General features: G+C 40.3%; 1 protein-coding gene across 9 annotated transcripts in view; it reads right to left on the reverse strand.

The window, feature by feature from the left end:
* Positions 1 to 18741, reverse strand: part of scn1lab (sodium channel, voltage-gated, type I like, alpha b) — a 40451-nt gene extending 21710 nt beyond the window's left edge. For 3 of the 9 annotated variants that reach the window (XM_037761890.1, XM_037761893.1, XM_037761891.1), the window contains exons 1-10: positions 16074 to 16568; positions 11275 to 11594; positions 9614 to 9732; positions 9263 to 9352; positions 8848 to 8976; positions 6993 to 7084; positions 4632 to 4928; positions 3759 to 3822; positions 2295 to 2436; positions 1204 to 1410 (exon numbers count right to left, since the gene is read on the reverse strand). In XM_037761890.1, the coding sequence (XP_037617818.1) occupies positions 1204 to 1410; positions 2295 to 2436; positions 3759 to 3822; positions 4632 to 4928; positions 6993 to 7084; positions 8848 to 8976; positions 9263 to 9352; positions 9614 to 9732; positions 11275 to 11541 (1407 nt within the window). In that variant the 5' untranslated portion in view covers positions 11542 to 11594; positions 16074 to 16568. Of the gene's footprint in view, positions 1 to 1203; positions 1411 to 2294; positions 2437 to 3758; positions 3823 to 4631; positions 4929 to 6992; positions 7085 to 7316; positions 7409 to 8847; positions 8977 to 9262; positions 9353 to 9613; positions 9733 to 11274; positions 11595 to 16073; positions 16570 to 18231 lie in introns of those variants that run through there. The other 6 variants (XM_037761888.1, XM_037761887.1, XM_037761889.1 and 3 more) reach the window with 6 other exon arrangements.
* Positions 18742 to 21676: the final 2935 nt, after the last annotated feature.

Here is a 21676-nt window from a genome sequence, read left to right on the forward strand (position 1 = left end):
AGATCACTAGTTCCCGACCTTGGCAGAAGCTGCAACTCAGTTTTAAAGCCAGAGTGGAGCTTGTTGCGAAGGAGGTTAAATAACGCTCCAAACGTGCGCTAAATTTTGATGAGGAAAAAATGTCGTGTCAAAAAGGTCCCTTGACCTCTGACCTCAAGATTTGTGAATGAAAATGGGTTCTATGGGTACCCACGAGTCTCCCCTTTACAGACATGCCCACTTTATGATAATCACATGTAGTTTGGGGCAAATCATAGTCAAGTCAGCACACTGACTCACTGACAGCTGTTGTTGCCTGTAAAAAATAAATAAATAAACTAATTAAAAAATAAATGCCAAAATAAATAACAAATACAAATAAATGCAACATAAAAAATAAAAGCAAAAATAAATAAATAGGTAAAAAATAAATATAAATATAAATAAATAGATACAAAATAAATTCAAAAATAAATGAATACATTTCAAAATTAATAAAACTAATGAATAATTAAAAGGGAAAATTAAACAGAAGAGTTAATAAATAAGGGAATTAATACAAAGATAAATAAAAAAAGAAGCAAATTAAAACAGAAATATCAATTTATGTCACATTTTATCAATTAATTAATGGCTATATTTATTTTTAATATTATTGTTGCTACATTTAATGACGTATTTATTTATTTACTGAGTCATTTATTTATTTATTTTTGATATTGGCCGGCTCTGTCTTTCACAGTTACACATGTATCAGGACAGAAATAGACTGTTTGGCTTTGTCGTCACAAGCCTCTAAAATAACTGCTTATTTCCATTCCCATTATCCAGCGTTTCACTTGCACTCAATGTCCAGCTGCTAATTGTTCTTTCTGTAGGTCGACCAAGGACTCCTGACCCCTGAGGGAGCAGCAGAGGACTGTCAGTCATCCAGGACAGTGCATCCCTTGGTCGCCGGGGGCAACGCTGCTTTTGGCAGCTGGCACAAGACTTAAAGCCCGAGAATCAACAGAGCTCCCCAGTTAGATACAAAGAGATTTTCCCAGCCACTTGTCTATATATACATTCGGACTATTTTACATTTTAAGTTCCTAAAATGTCCTCGTTGCTTTAGCAGTTTAAAACATCATTTTTGTTAATGGACTTGTCAATGGAAATCAACTGAAATGATTGAGATAATCACTCTAATGCTCAATTTTGAAGAGAAAGAAAGAAATGTCCTACCTGTGCCTCCTCCTGCTGCCTCTTCAGCTGCTCCAGCATGGCCTGGAACTCCTCCTCCTTCTGCTGGGCCTCCTCGATGGTCGCCTGGTTCTGCTCGTCGTACGCCATGGCCACCACGGCCAGGATCAGGTTGACCAGGTAGAAGGAGCCCAGGAAGATCACCAGCACGAAGAAGATCATGTAGGGTTTCCCCGCCGCGCGCAAAGTCTGACGGACCCAAGACAGACAGAACTTAATAAAAAATGTGGTATCTCTTTAAAATGACAAGCATTTATGATTGGAAAATTTAATTTTGTTCAAAATGCCCTGTCCCGATGTATTTTATTTATTTATTTATTTATCTATTTTTTGTTGTTGTTTTTTACCATTTATAAATGATGGTTATTATAAAGTGTTTTCTCTCGTTATGAGAGGAAAAGAAGGATGCCATAAATGGATTTTTTGTCGTTTTCCTTTGAAGTAACACAATGTACTGTGTATAGTGTTTGGCTGTGGTCACGACACTGTTTGTTTGGTGACTTTGCAAATGTGAAGTTGCTGCATTGTGCTGCAGCAGTACAAAACAATACACTAAATAGCCTTACATAACAGGCCTAGTCAATAATTGCAGAATGACACACCATTTTGAAAAAACTCATCTGGGTTTGTTTGTTCAGATATTTACTGATTGTCTTATGAAATTATGACAAAAGCTATTTTGATTCATCATCATTTTTCATGCAAAAATGACAGAAAATGCTGTTTTCATCCACTAAAATTATGGAGATTTCCTGTTTTATATTATATTAAAGGAGCAGTGTGTAACATTTGGGGAGATCTATTAGTAGAAATGGAATATAATATTAATAATATAATATTAACAGTAGTCCATAAACCATAGACTGTATATACATAAGAAGGGGATGTAATCACCGTGACGTCACCCATTGGTTTGTGGACTACAGTTTTGAAGCCTCGAGTTCGGCATTTGGTATTTGCTAGATTATTCGCTAATGAAAATAATCATTAGTTGCAGCCCTAATTACAGTACATATAACCAAGGGACAAGCAAATGCTGTACTCCATAATGATCAGAGATGAGTTGCACCGACCTGCTGGTAGAGGTTTTCCCAATAGTCCTGGGTCATTAATCGGAACAGGGAGAGGAACGCCCAGCTGAAGGAGTCGAAGCTGGTGTAGTCGTAGTCCGGGTTACGACCGGCTTTGATGCATGTGAAGCCCTCCGGACAGAGCCTGTCAACACAGACAGGGGTTATGAGCAACACTCTGCATTAGAGGTGCCATGCAACATGCGATAGAGCGTTCTGAGGTTTCACAATATCATTTAGAAGTTTGAATTTGTTGTTAAATGTTTATATACAGAGCCGGATGCACAGGCTCATTTGCATAAAGGACTGTTCCCGCCTTGTCATATTGAAAGAGCAACGGCAAATGAGGAAACTCCAACACTCGTGTTACTTCATCACATAGTCACTCAGTGACCGATTTTTGCATTTGTAGGGCTGGCCGTTTGCGGTTCAGGCAAAAATCAATACAGTGTTTTTGAGAATCAGTACAGTATCACGTAACATTATATCAAGATACTTGATATTTTGGATATTTTCTTACAACCCTAAAGGCATCAGCAGCCTTTAACATCAAAAGACCCATTTTAGGCAAAACAAAAAGTCTGGAGCCGCAAAACATTTGAGCATTGTGATGATGGTAACAGAGAAAAAAGTCATAATATTACTGGAATAAAGTCATAACTTTACGAGAAAAAACGTTCTAATATTACGAGAATAAAGTCATAACTTAACCAGAAAAACGTCGTAATATTTTGAGAATAAACTCATAACTATGAGAAAAAAATAAAGTAAAACGTAAAATTACCACTTTATAATATTACGACTTTATTCTCATAATATTCCGACTTTCTTTTATCGTAAACCTATGACTTTATTGTTGTAATATTATGACTTTACTCTGGAAATCTCAGATTTTTTTTTTCCCTCAATGTGGTCCTAATACTCCGTCGTACCGTCGCACCATAGACCTACAACAATGATAAATGAAAATGAAAATGAAAATGTAAACAAAAAAACAGTTATCCATTTCCATTTTTATAAATCCACAGGGAGCCACTGGAGAGGGGCTAAAGAGCCGCATGTGGCTCCGGAGCCGCAGGTTGCAGACCCCTGCTCTAGATGCTTGCAGATGTTTTGCCTCTCATCCAATAGGCTTCTATAGGCCAAAAAGTCTTCAAGAGTCTAAGGCAAGTCTTTGCTCTGACCAGGACTGTACACTGTGTATATTATATGTGCTATCTTCTGCACATTTAGGTAAGAAATCTGCAACAATTCCTGTGTTCCTTTTTGGAGTACTTTGATAAATGGCTTAAATATGAACTTAAACCAATAAGCTTCCTTTAGCAACAACACTTTAAATGAAATGCACCTAGTTAACCAGCAGTTTAGATTCCCGTAATGCCTCGGCGCGATGTCGACACTAATTGCGTGTGCTCGGCTTCGTGGTGCGTCTAATTGGCTATATAAATAAAACATGTCAAGCCTTACCCGGCGCCGCTGCCGTTCCCACAGAGCAGAGCATCCCTACGGCCAGGGAGGAAATAGTAGTTTCCTAGAGGAGGGGGGGAGAGAGAGAGAGAGACGGACGGGTCAGTCAGAGCCACATCACAGGATGTTTCAGAAACGGAAGAGATCGATGTGGGAACAGAAAGCACCCTGTGGGGTTCTCTACACTTTGATTGTGGGGTTTAATATTGTACATTGACTGGGAGACAGGGAGGTGTCTGTTTTAACACCCCACCATATTAGTCATCCTTTTGTTGTGTTTTTTGCGTGCGTGTATAAGCAGCCGCGTCCACTCTGTCGTCATCTAACTGACGCAAAAGAAATCCCATTTTTAGGGGCATTGATGCAATAAAGATGCCAGACTTTATAACGTCTATGCCATTTTTAATCAGCTCTGTCTTCTCTTGCTCTTGGCAGCAGCTTGTCGTGTAGCTGGTGCACGTCTCCTCGATATCCTGCTGGCGGTCAGTGACTCACCCTCCTCTAGCACTTTCATGCCACACAGATGGGCTATGGGAGAATGATGAAGGGTAGTGAGGGAGGGGGGGGGAGTAGAGGGTTATATTGTTGTGGCGATTATCCGCCACATTTGCTGCGTTCTCCCACCGGCACTTGTTAGAAAGCCCCCCTGCTCCCAGCCATCGCTGTCACTCCTTATCACGGCAGCAGGCCAACACAAGCCGCCGTCGCCACCACCCTGATCTCTACATATGGAGTAGCCAGACTCGGGAAGTCTGGGGTGGAATAGCCAGTATCTGACCCGAGCCCTCTGGGGCAGTCAGGGTGTGGAAACTAACTTGACCCCGGTTGACCCCGCCTGGCGGACATGCAACAGCACTTTCACGCCGGCCTTACTATCGTCGTTGATGTATTCCGTCCAGTTGAATGAGCTCTCCGTGTCGTTCTGCGTGAGGTTCAGTTCCAGCAGGGTGTTGTTGAAGAACATGGCGTTGTCGTCGGCGTATGCGGTGATGTTGCTGCTGTTGGTGGCGTTGTTGCCGATTGGCGTGCGCACGCACTTCTGCCTCAGGTTGCCCATGAAGAGCTGCAGGCCGATGAGGGCGAAGACGCTGAGGCAGAACACGGTGAGGATCATGACGTCCGACAGCTTTTTCACCGACTGGATCAGTGCGCCCACGATGGTCTTCAGGCCTAAACGGGAGAGAGGGCAAAATGGGGGCGGGAGGGTCGGGTCGGGACATCGCGGGATGATTACTGACTGCTAATTACAGCCACAAGCTTGTATAGAGAAGAAGCTGCTAATAAGAGCTCACAGTAGCAAGCAGCCAGGGGGATCTGCAGTGGAGGTTCCTGTATGAACTGTCATACAGGAACCAGGCTGACATGGATCACTGCTAATCATGGATAAACCACGAGATAAAGTTAGCTTTCTCATGCCCATTACAGTGCTATGGTATCGGGCTCTGGGAAAATGATCATTAATAAATAATGTGTTAGAATGCCACTGAAACAGTTAAATTGAGTTCTTTAGTGCCGTCGCAAAGACCAGCGCACGGTGCTAAGTAATGTGCACAAGGTCGATGAGGACGTGTCCACACCCACATGTTGTTTTTATCCATATAGACACAGCGCCATGCACAAGAGGGTTGAGTGAAGTGGTAAATATATTGGAGGGTGATTGTGGTGATGAATCGTTATCCTCTCAGCCAGTCCCATTACTGGTCTCCAGTGCACAACACCTCTTGAAACCACAACTTTTAATACATTTATGTTGTGGTTTTTTACAGTGTGATAATTAGTGAGTTTTTTTTTTTTTACTTTGGACAGGGCCAGGCTAGCTGTTTCCATCTGCTTCCTGTCTCTATGCTAAGCTAAGCTAATCACCTGCTGGCTCTGGCTTCATATTTAGCGTGCAGACTGGGCTGTTCTCATACACAGTTCGTAGCTATACCTGCGAAAAGAACGCATCCGGTGTCATTTGAACCCAAACCCCATCTTTTCCTAAACCTAACTGAGTAGTTTTGTTGCCTAAACTGAACCAAGTTGATCTTTTCCGAGACCTAACTGAGTTGTTTGTGTCACGTAACTTCCATACTTTAGTTACGCCACTTCTGGAGTCATTTTAACCCAAACCACGATCTTTTCCTAAACCTAACTACGTACTTTTTGTCACGTAACTTCCGTAGTTAAGTTACGCCACTTCCGGAGTCAGTTTAACCCAAACCACGATCTTTTCCTAAACCTAACTATGCCATTTTTGTCACGTAACTTCTGTACTTAAGTTACAACACTTCCAAAGTTATTTTAACCCAACCCACGATCTTTTCCGAGACCTAACTAAGTAGTTTTTGTCACATAACTTCCATTCAACAATAAAGCAAGTTGGCCTATTTCCCCAAACCAGCCCTGGTCTTTGGATGTCTATTCTCAACATAAAAGACCCTTTTTAATTTTGTTTTTACCAAAACACCACTCTCAATCATGTTGCACCTCTTCTCCCACCTTTGCGCCATGTGAACTGTGCACTGCGTGTAAATATCGAAAAAGCAAAATGCATTTAAAGGTGAGGAAAAATACCAACATGTGCTAGCACCGCTTGTACCAGGCTTTGCACTGCCACATAAGTAGAGCCCAACATGTTTAAAGTGGGTCCAAATTTAGTCGTGACACAGCTAGAATATGTGACGTGTGTTGTCGAATTGGATGATCTCCTTTAGTTCTCCTGATTGGTTTACCTTTTTGTTAGTTTGTGATGTGAATAGTGTTAGTGTTTAGAATGCCATTACCCAACCACCACTTACCATATCACAATTTCTCCAAAAAACACACAACATTGAACAAGACATGCACAGGAAAACAAGGTAAGGAGGAACCCTACACACACAAGTGCTTGCCACCAGAAAATCGGCTTTTGCAATGTCTCATGCAAAAAGGAAAAAAAAACAAAAACAAATAGTGCACAAAATCTACTTAGAAGTCTCCCAAGGCAAGAATAGATTTCAACCAAAAAGAATTCTGCCTTAAAGGATGTATCTAAAAGCTCAGAATCGTGTCAATCTGCGCAGATTGGAGCCAGATTCCAGCTTTTACTGGCCTTGGGACGAAGGCAGCATGAGGGACGGCGACGGGCGTCATCAGGCTTAGCTACAGTGAGATGAGCTGAAAGGGGGGGTGGCGGGGGTGCTTGGATGTTAGCGAAACGCCAGTTAGCCGTTAGCATTTCATTAACCCTATGGGCCTTGATGGCTCTCTCACCTGGGATGACTGATATAGTTTTCAAGGCTCGCAGAACCCTGAAGGTTCGCAGTGCTGAGACATTGCCCAGGTCCACAAACTCTGTGACATATCTGTAAGGGAAGGAGGGGGAGGAGGGGGAGGAGGAAGGGGAGTAGGGCATTTCGGGGAAAGGTGTGGGACACACGCACATATATCCACGCGCACACAAATCAGGCACACATGGCGTGACAAGACAAAAGGAGGGTCGTGGGATAGGGAAGGGGGGAAGAGGAGGGAACGGCAAACGGTCACGCACAGAGGACAAATGGCAGGAGTGCTGGAGGCAGGCGCGGGCGGCCTTACCTGGTATTACTGAGATAGTTTTCAAAGCTCGCAAAACTCTGAACGTGCGCAGAGCTGAAACATTGCCTAGGTGTACAAACTCTGTTACATACCTGCAGGATCAAATGCACAGTTACCACACAGCAAATACACAGGCAGAAATCCATCACACGTGCACATCGGAAAATACATCTCTCATAGCAGCTTTATGAATTACAGGAATCTCTTACTGTATTATGCGACCAGTGAGTAACATATAGGGGTGTAACGGTGATACACTGTTAGTAGCGATACCTACGAAAAGTAATGCACTTATTCGTGTATATGCCACGAAATCAATTTATATGCAATCCACGAAATTGTGAACCATGAAGTAAAAAAGAGCAATAAACGCAGCGTAGGGAGGAGGTCGAAAAGCACAGAACGTTCGCCCAGGAGAACGGTGTTTGTACCCCGTGATGTAAATTTTGATTTATTTGTCACGTAATTTCCGTACTTAAGTTATGCTACTTCCGGTTTTATTTCAATCCTAATCACAATCTTTATTTCTTAAACCTAACTACGTAGTTTTGTTGCCTAAACCTAACCAAGTTGATCTTTTCCTAAACCTAACTAAGTAGTTTTGTTGCCTAAACCTAACTAAGTCGGTCTCTTCCTAAACCTAACTAAGTAGTTTTAATGTCTAAACCTAACCAAGTTCATCTTTTCCTCAACCTAACTAAGTAGTTTTGTTGCCTAAACCTAACTAAGTCGGTCTCTTCCTAAACCTAACTAAGTAGTTTTAATGTCTAAACCTAACCAAGTTCATCTTTTCCTAAACCTAACTAAGTAGTTTTGTTGCCTAAACCTAACCAAGTTGTTTCCTGTGAAGACGGAAGTATATCTTGAAAAGACTGTATGCATGTAACAGGCGGAAATTGACACGTGTTGCTGGACATTTGTAGGAAAACTCACAAAAAAGGAGGAATAACTTTTTCGTAAGATATCATACGACCCGTTGTATGAGAATATGTTGAATGGTACGTGTATTTGTATTGAATCATTCGGTTAGGACAGTTGGTTCGATATGTAACATCCTTTAGGTACGTCCTGTTAATGTTTATAATTTTCAAAATAAATGAAAAAAAAAAAAATATTTTTCACATTTTGTTTGTTTTTTTCTTTTGCACCGAAAATGTAGCGAACTGCGACCCCCAAAACGGAGGTACAAACTGAACCGTGAAGTTTGCGTACCGTTACACCCCTAGTAACAAATACTATAAGCACAAAGAATCATTCACAATGTGACCTAATGCTAAAGGCTTTATTTCGTAGTAGCTGAAGTCACTGAGGCATGGGACAAATATGGGCCAAGATGCTCCATGCTATTATAACAGAATAGAGGTGAGATTTCTGGCCATGATTTCAAAGCTGCAGATTATCATTCATACTCTCTGTTCTCCTTCTCACATTCAGTGGGCTGCTGTGCTGATTAGCACTAAAGGCATTTGGCCTCTTAATATACGCCAGATCATGTTACGCTGATCCTAACTAGGCTTGTCAGAGTACTTACGCCATGAGGATAACACTGAAATCCAGCCAGTTCCACGGGTCCCGCAGGAAAGTGAACTTCCCCACGCAGAAGCCCCTGGCCAGGATCTTTATAAGGGACTCGAAGGTGTAAATCCCTGTGAATGTGTACCTGGTAAACAAGAGAGGAAGCGTGGGGAGAGGGTGACAGAGTTACTGTATGCAGGGCAGTACTGGATTACATGTATCACTGTCAAACAGCTTTTAAAATGCTTGTTTTCTGAATGGAGTTTGGATTGCATCGACTTTGCATGTAATCGTTTGCTTTGCTCTTGGTGTGCCAACGCGCCATAAGAAGAAGAGGTGTGCTTTTTGTCTCAAAGGGTAAATGAATGTATATTTCAATGTAAAAACCACAACATGTCTTGTTGGACAGAGCGAAATAAGAGAAAACTTACTCTACATTCTTGGCCCATTCCGGCGGATTACTGAGGGTCATGAAAGCACAGTTGGTCAGGATGGTGAACATGATCAACATGCTGAACATCGTAGAGACAAAGTCAAGGAACACAATGGAGCATCAATCCCTGTACTCGTGCATGCTATGTAACATGATACACTTACAGTCAACATCTCCCCGTCCATAACTGCTACAGTAACAATAAAAAACGTTCGTCCGTGATCTAAAATGTCTTCTGCTACTCAGCAGCAGTAAAGACTCGTCGTCCTCATCATTTAAATCCCTCTTTTGTCTGATAAACCTTTTAATCCAAATCAAGCTGTGTCCGTAGCAAACTGTGAAAGGATATGAGTGTACTAAAACTCTAATAGCTACCCTCCTTAGAGGGTTGAAGGGGCTTAAGATGTACAAGGCAGGAGTGGCGTTGAAACGGAAGATTGCCTTCCCGCGATTCAATACTATGAAGGTCTGGAAGAGAGACAGAAGAAAAATTAGTTAAAAATGTTTTGCAGCACCCATGGGAGACATAAAACTATGAATTACATTTCATAAAGCTGCATACAGTGTAGTGTGTGTTCATCCATGCCATGTGTGATTAGTCATAGCAGCAGAGAGGACTAAGCTGGCTGTTTATTCTAATGGAGCTGGATGAGTCCACCTCAGGCAGGACATGTTGGCACTGCAGCTCAGATTAGCATTTAGCACCTCTGTTGGCCCTGTGCTCTAAAGGCTCTGAGCTTGGCTGAGCACATTACTGCTGAATGAGGGTTTGTTTTGCATCTCGACTGCAAAATGATAATGAATTAATGGAGGGAAAACTAGCAATTTCACTAGAAAGTTGTTGCCAAAAATACTTTTAGTTCATCAAAAGTAGCAACACCACAATGTAAAAACACTACCATCCAAGTTCTTCATTCAAAATTCTACTTAAAGGTCCCATATTGTGCTCATTTTCAGGTTCATACTTGCATTTTGTGTTTCTATTAGAGCATGTTTACATGCTGTAATGTTCAAGAAACACTTTATTTTCCTCATACTGTCTGCCTCAATATACCTGTATTTACCCTCTGGGTGAAACGCTCCGTTTTAGTGCTTTTCAACGGGATTGCAACGGAATTGCGTTGCTAGGCAATAGTTTGGATCCATGTTTACTTCCTGTCAGCTGATGTCATTCACATACACTGCAACAGGAAATAAACTGGGACACATTTAGAATGTTTACGTTTAAAAACGCGTAATGGTCTAAATATTGTATATTTGTGACATCACAAATGAACAGAAATCCTAACGGCTTGTTTCAAACGCACAATTTCTGGCTCAGACTCTCTTAAGGTGGGCTGTTAAGGTGGACCAGCTGTTCACCTTTAAGTGACAAGCCGCTCCTCTGAGTTTTGCTCTTTAATAATTATTTTAACCCTTTAACCGCAAGCATTAAACGGTAAAAATTCTTAATGTCGGTTAACGGTTAATTATTAACATCCCTACTTTGAGCACAAAAAATTTAGTTATTTGTCAAAAAAAATTGGGCAAACAGTGTGTTTAATCAACTTAGTCAGAAAATTACTCAAATATGAAATATCATAGAAAAGCCAAAATACACTGGAGGGGGGCTTTAAGTACAGTACTAAAGTAGTTAAGTATATGACACATGTGAATGCGAAAGACTTATTTGTTTTTCAAAGACCGGCACTACACCCTTTTGTAATAAAAACCCATCTGAAGTCAATGTATTCACCTGTTGTTTGTCTTACGTGGGAGGAAATTTCTACATCTGCATGTGTTTCCTTAAAGTAGTTCGTTGAGAGCATCAGGCAATTAACTTAAAGCTTTTAGGGGCTTGGACTAGACCACGTATCAAAATGCACTGCCTGAGTCAGACCATAATTGAAAACTAAATCAGTCCACATAATGATGGTTCACAGCACAGTCATGAACAAGCCTTACAGGGATCCATTCACATGAATATTTTTTCCTTTCAGCAGATGAAATGATTATAAGTTTGACACAGACCTTCTGATTGCTGTAGAAGGTGTCCAAGTCCTCCAGAGGGGTGGACACCAGGCGGGGAGGAGTGTCCCCATAGATGAAGGGGAGGGATTTCCCCGCCTCCAGGTCGCTGTTGGGCTTGGGCCCGTTTTCATCGTCGCTGTCGACGCGGCGCTCCGCCCGCGGTTTCCGGGCCTCCTCGTCGGCGATGCGCCTCTCGATGGCGGCCAGCGACTCTGGGACGAAGGGGTGGAAGCTGTCAGGTCCGGGCGGTACAAGCAGCTGTGCCATCTTGTCATCCTGCTCCTTCAGAGGGCAGCGAGGGGCTCAGCTGGGGCGGGGAGCTGCAAAGAGGAGGGAACGAAAGGGAGACGGGTCAGGATTCCGATTGGATTAGTTAAAAGGCGGGCCTTCTGTGGTGGTGACGACAACAAGTGGTTTGTGTTAAGCTAACGTTAGCTCACTTTCATCATCGCCCGAGGCAAGCTGCAAGTCATACCTAGATACCAATGTTCCTTTCCGCCATTAACCTGGTCTACTACAGCGGTATGAACCAAAAATAAACATATTTTGCTGCGATTTAACGGCAATAAACGGATCAAAAAGATGCCGAAATAACAACATCATGATGCAGATTTGTAAAAAGTCTGGATTCATGCTTTGTCAGGTCTTTCCGCAAGACGTCAAGCAAACAACTTTTAAAATACTTGTTTTCTGAATGGAGTTTGGATCAGTCAGGGCTAGGCTTTGCTTACATTGTAGCTACTCGATTAACGCTCAACGCGACGTCATCTAGGCACAAATACAGTTGATACACATACATGTATATATATAAATATATTTCTTCCGGTGTCGTAGAGCTCCGTTTGAAATGTTCCTTATTTTTATAATGAAAGTAGTTTACCAAAGTTGGACCAGGATTGGCTTCCAAACTATTTGTGATGTCACAAATCATGCTTGCAGGCCCCGCCCCTGAAAGATGGCATTTTTCAATGAGCACATAGAAACTTCCCACTTTCAGCAGATGAATGTGAAAACATCCTTCAAGTGTCATATTCTACACATACATTATTCCGTACAGCGAAGCTCAAACATTCGACTGTCGGAACAACAAGAAGAATATATGTTTGAGTTGAGGGGCACTTTAACTATCTAACCTTCCTATAGGTGACTCATGACTCATGTATATCTACATTAAGGAGCTAATAATACTGAAATGCATTTGAGAGGCTGGAGGAGAAAAAAAAAATAATAACAGAGCACATTTCACATGCAAATGGGTCTGAGTGACGACTACCAATTTGAGTGAATAACACAAAAGGCGTTTTATAACCGCTGACGACAAGAAGAATCATCATGCGGACAAATGTGCTAAAAGGCACATTAATGTTTCTATTTTTTGAAGCAGCATAAAAATTGTGCCGTGTGTCACGCTGACCTCTGGGTAGAAATCGAAGCAGTTAGAGGTCACAGGTGAGGTGGAGGCTTTAGAGAGGAAGTATATAGGGGGTCTGACATTGGTGAAACGCCTACTTGGACACAGAAATAGCCCGAATTGGACAGCATGAGGAAAGGCCAAGCAAAAAGGACTCTCAAGGGAACATACATCTTGCCACTTTGCCCCATTTATGTTGTTAAATCAACTTATTGCTGCATTTGGCTTCATGGAGAAAGTGGTTTCTGGGGGAATAAGACGCAGTACTGTCCTTTTATCGCATAATTAATTGATGGATGGCCTCAAATTTGTAAAAACAAAAAGATAAATGTAGTTGACAGTAGATATTGATTCCCCCTGTAAACCATCTACCACCCTCCACACCCAGAAGCCCGTCATGGTCCCACGGGAAATAGTGGCACACAAACAAGATCTTCCCAAAACCCCTAGTGAGCCATTATCAGTCTCAAAGGTGGGTCTTTGTTCCTCGCGGGACGCCGTACTGGCCCAGAAAACAGGAGGCTGCCCCCTGGCATAATCTCAAAAGTGACGTCTCCCTCGAGTCGTCAGCTTTTTCTTCCCTTTTCCGAATGGAAATGGAGGAGCGGCAACCTATTTCTGTTTCCATTTTAAAAAAGCAGAGCGAGAGACAATTTTAAGCTATTTTGACATTCAGCTCGCGCCTGGGTAGCGAGCAACTCAAGGTGAAATCTGGAACACTGTTTTTATCCCAGAAGCATAGTGATGCTTCGCCATGGTCCAAATGGGAGTTTTGCCAGACTTTATCACATCTAACAATGTCTACGTTTACATGCACTCTAATATTCCATCCATTATCTGTAACCGCTTAACCTATTCAAGGTCACAGGGGGAATGGGGGGGAGTCGATCCCAGCTGACATTGGGCGAAGGTGGGGTAAACCCTGGACAGGTCGCCTGACACAGAGACAGACAACCATTCACACCTACGGGCAATTTAGAGTCAACAATTAACCTAACCTGCATGTTTTTGGACTGTGGGAGGAAACCGGAGCACCCGGAGAAAACCTGCATGTCTTTGGACTGCGGGAGGAAACCGGAGCACCTGGCGAAAACCTGCATGTCTTTGGACTGCGGGAGGAAACCGGAGCACCCGGAGAAAACCTGCATGTCTTTGGACTGCGGGAGGAAACCGGAGCACCCGGAGAAAACCTGCATGTCTTTGGACTGCGGGAGGAAACCAGAGCACCCGGAGCAAACCTGCATGTCTTTGGAGTGTTTGAGGAAACCGGAGCACCTGGAGCAAACCCGCGCTAACACGGGGAGAACATGCAAACTCCACACAGAAGGGCCGGGTTTGAACCTGCCTTCCTCTTGCCGCTAACCATTGCACCACCGTGCCGCCCTCAACTGTACTCACCACTGGAAAATGCTTTCTGTCCTAAAAACATGCATTTTTATGCCGTAACACACATGATAAAACACTTAATTTGAACCATTGATGAGAGACAAATATGGGAAAAAAATAAATTTGTGACATGGCTCATAAACAGCCAATCATAGCATCCATTATTACTGGAGTGGAGGCTCGTTAAAAAGCCGCAGTAGCCGCGCAAATGTTGTGTTCCTAAGAATCCATCAGGCATAAACTGTGAATTAATTGTAGCTTCTCCCATAGGGCCGTCTCATGAAACACATCTGCTAGTGTCCCAAAGACTGCCCCGGGACCCAGTGTTATATGATGTGTGGCCTGACAGCTTGTCTAGCATGAGCTGCTGGGTGGTTGTGTTGTGGTGGTGAAAGGGGGAGGGGGGGGGTGTGAGTCCTGATGGAGCCTGTAGGCCCAACATACATCCACACCCACACCTCTGAGCTCAGCCATCAGCGGGGTCATCCCTGCAGTCAAATATAGCATCACAGACTGAAAACGTGTAGGGACAGCCGACATTTCTGCACATTGAATCACAGTATCTATGATATCAGAAGCAAACTGGTTCACATATAGACGGCCTTCAGTGTTCCACTTGGTTGCTGTGATAGTAGTCGCCATGATGAGATCACTTCCTGATGAAAGTCAAATGTCCACAGTTCTCATTGTGTACAATAAAATAAGCCACCCTGAGGCTGCAGCCACCCAATTCAACTGTTATCAGGCCATTAAATGTGCATTATCGGTTGATATAAGCACCATAGATGTGGGTCAATGTGGGGCCTACTGCGCCTACTACGTTGTAAAAGTGAAAAAAGCAACACGTTAAACTGAATGAAAACATCATGTTCTGAACACAAACAAAAAGGCTTTTATAGGTTTAGGCAACAAAACCACAACTTCTTGAGGTTTAGGCAACAAAACTAAAATGCCTTTATGTTTAGGCAACAAAACCACTTCTTAAGGTTTAGGCAACAAAAACTACAACTCCTTTAGGTTTAGGCAACAAAAACAGATATGTTTAGGCAACAAAACTACAACTTCTTTAGGTTTAGGCAACAAAACGGCAACTTCTTTAGGTTTGGCAACAACAACACTTGGGTTTAGGCAACAAAACTACAACTGCTTTAGGTTTAGGCAACAAAACGGCAACTTCTTTAGGTTTGGCAACAACAACACTTAGGTTTAGGCAACAAAAACAGATATGTTTAGGCAACAAAACTACAACTTCTTTAGGTTTAGGCAACAAAACGGCAACTTCTTTAGGTTTGGCAACAACGACACTTAGGTTTAGGCAACAAAACTACAACTGCTTTAGGTTTAGGCAACAAAACGGCAACTTCTTTAGGTTTGGCAACAACAACACTTAGGTTTAGGCAACAAAACTACAACTCCTTTAGGTTTAGGACTACTAGATTTCTGGTACCGTGACATCCCTACAACCAAATGCTGTTATAATGTACATGTGGGCATGTGGAAATGGTGTCCTTTAAGGTACCTATCACAACATGTCCACAGCAGTAATGCCTCCTTTAAGTGTGCAGCAAATCACTAGCTCTCTTTCCACCCCCACCAACAGACAGAATATGTCTCTCTGTCCATGGTACTGAAAAAGGGAGAGCAGGGAACACACAGAGTACAGTATGAGAGACAACAACACATATCTCCAGACTAGAGTGCTCCAGACATGTTGCTCTGTGTGCTCTCTACATCTACCTGAGTGACTACACAACTGCAGCTTACATGGAGTCAAAAGGGCGTTTTATAGAAGAAGGAAAAACAATCAACACTCAAATGGAAACCTACCTGATACCTTTACACATTGTTATCACTATCTTGTGCTCCCTGTAGTAGGTAGCAAACACCTGTATGCTTGTCTATGTTGTTGTATTGATTTTTCTCAACAGGTTACACATAGAGGCCAGCATGAAAGTCTGTAGCTTATAATGCTGATTAGAAATAAGAAAGACTAGTGTCAGACCTTAATTGTGTCAGAGAGAGCTCCAGCAGCTGCCGCCATGTTGATGATTATGTCTCCTCGTTATCTCCCGAAAATACACACTTTTTCTGTATTTGCTACAAACAAAAAGCCAGCCGAATTATCCATCATGTCTTCCTCCTCCTCCTCTTCCTCCAGATACAACACCACCACCAGCAGCACGACGACACCAGGAGCGATACAATATAACAAGGAAAAGGACGCAGACAACCGGTGAGAGAGAGACCGAGGTTGAGGCGGCTTGTTCAGTCGCTCGAGCAGCAGCAGCAGCAGCAGCAGCCTCCTATCAACGACCCCTGGAAACAAGCGGTGCTCAACCTGAGGTCCGGGGGCAACATGGGGGTCGTTGAAGTGCACAGCTTTACTACTTTACAACTAATTTCCTATTATATTATTGTACTTCTTGTTTTTCTCCTCACTTCCATATATTTTACACAATTAAATACTGGATAAGCAGTATGCATCATTGGGCAACAAATTCACAATAGCTTTTCAGCATTTTTTAATTCAAGTGTTATGAGAGAAAACTTCTGCACCTTTTATTTTAATTTAATTTAATTTATTTTATAATTATTAAATTAAATTGTATTTAATTGTATTTATTTAAATTCATTTCATTTTATTTTATTTAATCATTATTTTATTTTACTTTATTTGATCTGATTTTTTTCCCCCCATTTGAAAAGATGTTGACCCTATTATCCGGGCACTTAACCTTGCAGTAGGCAGAATATTTTTTGCATCATTGGGCAAAAATTCCATAATAACCTTTCAGCATATTTTAATTCAAGTGTTCTGAGAGATACTTCTGCATCTCCTTATGGCTCTGTTTTCAGGCTTTAAAAAATCTAACCCATGACGGGACACTTTGACCAATTACAGGTCATTTCAGAGAGAGAGAGCGTTCCTATTGGCTGTTCATTCAACAGAGACAGCTGTCAATCACTCGCAAACTCCAATGAAATGGTCAAACTAGGCAGCGCTGATCAAATATTAATCAATATTCTGTTACTGTAATGCCTATTTCTGTCGTGAAATGTTCTCAGAAACATCTTGTAGTGTACTGTTTAGCTGTAAAATGAGAAAGTTTGTGACCCGGCAGCCATGTTGAGGAAATACCAAGCACCGCCCACCACAGCCACAGCCAATAGGAACACTTTTTTGAGGAACACTCAAAATATTCTGCCTACTGCAAGGGTCAAAATCTTTTCAAATGGGGGAAAAAGATAAAATAAAGTAAAATAAAATAAAGTAAAATAATAATAACATTAAATTAAATTTTAAAAAGTTAATTAAATGAACATAACATAATTATAAAATAAATGAAAATAAAATATTTATAAAATAAATTAAAATAATAATAAAATAAAATAAATTAAAATTTAAGTAAATTAAAATAAATTTAATTAAATTTAAAAAAGTAAATTAAATTAAAATTAAAAAATGATACAATAAATTAAAATAAAATAAAACAAAATAATAATAAAATAAATGAAAATAAAACGAAAATTGAAGTAAATACAAATAAAATAATAAATTAAATGTAATTTAATTTAATTTAATTTAAAAAAAAATGAAATAAAATGAAATAAAGCCTAAGTGTAGGCTATTTGGGCTCACAGACGTAGGTTTGCAAGAAGTCCCACCATGAACCACTGAATGGGTCTGAATGGGTCTGGGCGTGTCCTTGCCAGATGTGTTGCTTGTAATCAATCCCCTTCACAGAGAGCCAAAAATAGAAATGTGTTTTTTTTCTGCCACCTTGCTAATAAAACCTGCCTAAATGTAAATGCCCCAATTGTTGCTTCACGTTATGAAAAGGACTCATTTTCACACCAAAATGGGGCCTGTTATTTACTATTATTCCCTCCCTGCACGTCGGAGAGAGGTTGCTTATATATATTATATATTTAATGGTTATTTCTGTTCGTTTGGAAGATAAATTAGTGGTCAGACAGTAAATAACTGGGCTTTAATAATAAGATAATTAACCACCAGTGGAATATAACCTCTGTGAAGTGAAGACTAAATGTCTGCGTGGTTATAATGACAATAAATAATAAAATATCTGCTAGTTTACATCGTGTATATATCAAAAGATAAATGTAAATCAGATGTGTTGAAAGATGTGTCTACTCACCACCATCACGGTGCCCAGCAGGTGAGGACCCTGAAGGTAGATCCCATATCCGAAAATAAACAGAATGTTATCCCTTATTGTAGCGGATAGACCGTCAATTCCAGAATGGAACGTCTCTTTTTGTGTTAGAATCCCGTTGGAAGGTTTGTTTGACGGATTGTATCATTTAATAATAAACGCTCCTTTGATTCTTTTTGCTCGCTGTGGAGAAATCAATGCGCGCTTCCGGTTGGTTGGTTGAGGCGTCAGGCTGGAGGAGTGATGATGTCCTTATAGCTGCGACTGGCACAAGATGGCCTGGATGTACACTTGTAGAGCAACCTGTTGTTAGATGTTATAAAACTACTATACTTTATTATTTTTTGAAACAGACTGGATTAATTAATAATTTTTATTGAATTAGTTTTATTTTGGTAGCTGCTTGTCCTATAATTACCACTTCCTTTATGTTATCATCCTATTTATTTACCATAAAATCACTGTTTTTATCCAGTTTAATTTAAAAGTTTTTTGTTACAGAGAATAGGCCTACTTTTCTCAAGATAATTGATTAAAATATTTAATTATTTTTTTTATACTTAATTTTTTTCTGGATTGTTTTCATATATGTAATTTACAGTTCATACTTACAAAAGTATATAAACACACTTTGAAGTAGTGAGTTTCGAAACAAACAAAGAGACAAAACAAGATGTACACAAAAGAAAACATCAGCGTATTATAAATTATTAAAAAAAATTCTCGCAAAAAACTTGCAAACTAATTGCACATTTTTATCTGTTCAAAATGTACCTTAAAGGGAGATTTATCAAGTATTTAATACTCTTATCAGCATGGGAGTGGGCAAATATGCTGCTTTATGCAAATGTATGAATATATTTATTATTGGAAATCAATTAACAACACAAAACAATGACAAATATTGTCATTATTATCATAAAGTGGGCATGTCTGTAAAGGGGAGACTCGTGGGTACCCATAGAACCCATTTTCATTCACATATCTTCAGGTCAGAGGTCAAGGGACCCCTTTGAAAATGTCCGTGACAGTTTTTCGATTGTTATTTAACCTCTATCTTCACTCTTTTAAAAGTGCTTTAAAGCCGAAAGATCGATTGCGTTATAGAAATGATGGAAACAAAATTTAAGATTATCATTATTTCAGTTCTATATGTTGTTGTACTGGCAGCACAAAAAAACTTTATTTACTACTACTGATAGCAGTCAGGTGTCAGGAAACTGCATGTGCGCACTCACATGGAGACCACTTTGGTGTACCTAGACATCAGCACTCCACCTGCTTCTCCTTGTAAACTAATGCCATCTGCTGGATATTTGGTGAAATTACACCCAAACATAAATACATAATGCTTATAGAGTGGAATAAAGTTAGTTCTCTTCTGAAGTTGGGAGTAAATTGGAGATCTTGTGAAACTACAGTAGTTACAGCCACCAATATAAACAAGCTACTTTATGTAAATTCATAGATGTGTGATTCATGTAGGCGGTTAACTCCATTTGGGAAGTGAAAACGAGGGTAAACTGCATCCCTCAGCAGAGGTTGACACACCCGTAAGCTCGATGTAGCGTGTCACTCTCACATGGTTGCACCGCAGTTTCACTTCACCATGTGAACATAACTGACAACTCTTTTTTACAAGCACGCCTTAATGGGATTTTCATGTATTGTTTTACTGCTGCAGCATTTACCCAATCATTGTTTTGCTCATGCACAGTGTATTTCTAACTTCTTACTACAGCCAAGGTGTGTCATTCCACAAGAAATGGGAGGACATGTCCCCCTCAATTTTCAAATTCCAATTTTTGTTGTCCCCGAATTTTTACAGTTTCAGGTTGATTTCCTCATTAAAATCTCTCTAAACAGTTTTCTGGCTGTCAGAGCTGCACAAATCCAGACTACGGATGGACAGAGTTTTAACGGTACAGTCGCAAATGAAGCCTTCAAACACTGTGGTTTGATGGTCAGTGTACTTGCAATCATTTATTCAACCCAAATCATTTACATTTGACTGCACATGTACACAACACTATAACAATTCTGAGATTTGTTTGTTTATTTATTTTTTATGTTTGTTTGTTTGATTGATTGATTATTTGTTTGTTTGATTGATTGTTTATTTATTTTTTTGTTACTTTGTTTGATTGATTGATTGATTGATTGATTGATTGATCGATTGATCGATTGATCGATTGATTGATTGTTTATTTATTTACCTGGAATCCCTATTAGTTACTGCCACGGTAGATTCTACTTTTCCTGGGGTCCGTACGTGTAATTAAAATCCAATACAAAAAAAAGGGAACAAAAGAAAACAAGCTTCAACCAAAACAAAGCAAAACAATAAATCAACAACAAATAAAACAAGTCAAAAATGTGACAAAAAACAAAACAAAGAACAATCAACAACAATTAATCTACTAATGACAATGACAACAATTAGCCACACCTTAAAAACATTCGATTACAGCTCAAAAACAACAGAAGCCCCAATAAAAAAAACAGCATATACAATTGCAGAAATATAAAAGCGTAAAGAAATATGTACAAATATGTGCATCAAATACATACAATATATAACCACAGTGTAAATAAATAAATAAAATGCTGAGTAGTGGGCTCTATTAAAGGGACAGTGTGTTGGTTTTGGCAGCATCTAGTGGTGTGGTTGCAAATTGCAACCAGCTGAATACCGCTGATATGAAGGACTCATTCTAAGCAAACGAAAACACAACGATTCTTAGTTTCAGGTGAGTATACACTAAAGAAAACATAGTTATGAATATTATATTCCATTTCTGCTAATAGATTTCCTGAAATGTTACACACTGGCCCTTTAAGTGTGTTAAATATAAATGCAAGGATAGTATAAATAAGAATTAAATAAGAATATTTCTTGAAATGTACAGTATAAGTGACAGAGTATTGCACAGTTGAATTATTGTACAATTTAATCAGTGTTGTACATAATAATAATAAGGAATTATGAGGTAGCTACTGACGGGTGAAATAATAACACATGGATAGCTGCCATATACAGTATACAGTGTTTCCCTGGTTATATTCCACCAGTGTGAACGGTGTTTCCAAAGCAGCTTCTTGGCAGCTCTCTGTGACTTTACTGCGTATTTCATTAGAGGCAAAGTGATGAATTTGGAAGCCTTGTTCAAACAGAAGGATGTGGCACGTCAAAGGAAGGCTGTTAGACGCCTCTGTTACAGTAAAGTTTGGCTAAAAACAGAAATAAATGGCGTGATACACATTCTTTACACTGCTGGGGAAAAAACTTCCTGAGTTTACACGAATCTATCCAAGAATAGGTCTGGAGTCTACACATGACTGTTAACATTGAATGTTGAGCAGAGGATAACACGGAGGAAGTGAAATCATAATGTTGCCATTTTGATTTCCTTAGACAGGAAAAAAT

Source organism: Sebastes umbrosus, chromosome 24, assembly GCF_015220745.1.
Source record: "Sebastes umbrosus isolate fSebUmb1 chromosome 24, fSebUmb1.pri, whole genome shotgun sequence".
Taxonomy (NCBI): domain Eukaryota; kingdom Metazoa; phylum Chordata; class Actinopteri; order Perciformes; family Sebastidae; genus Sebastes; species Sebastes umbrosus.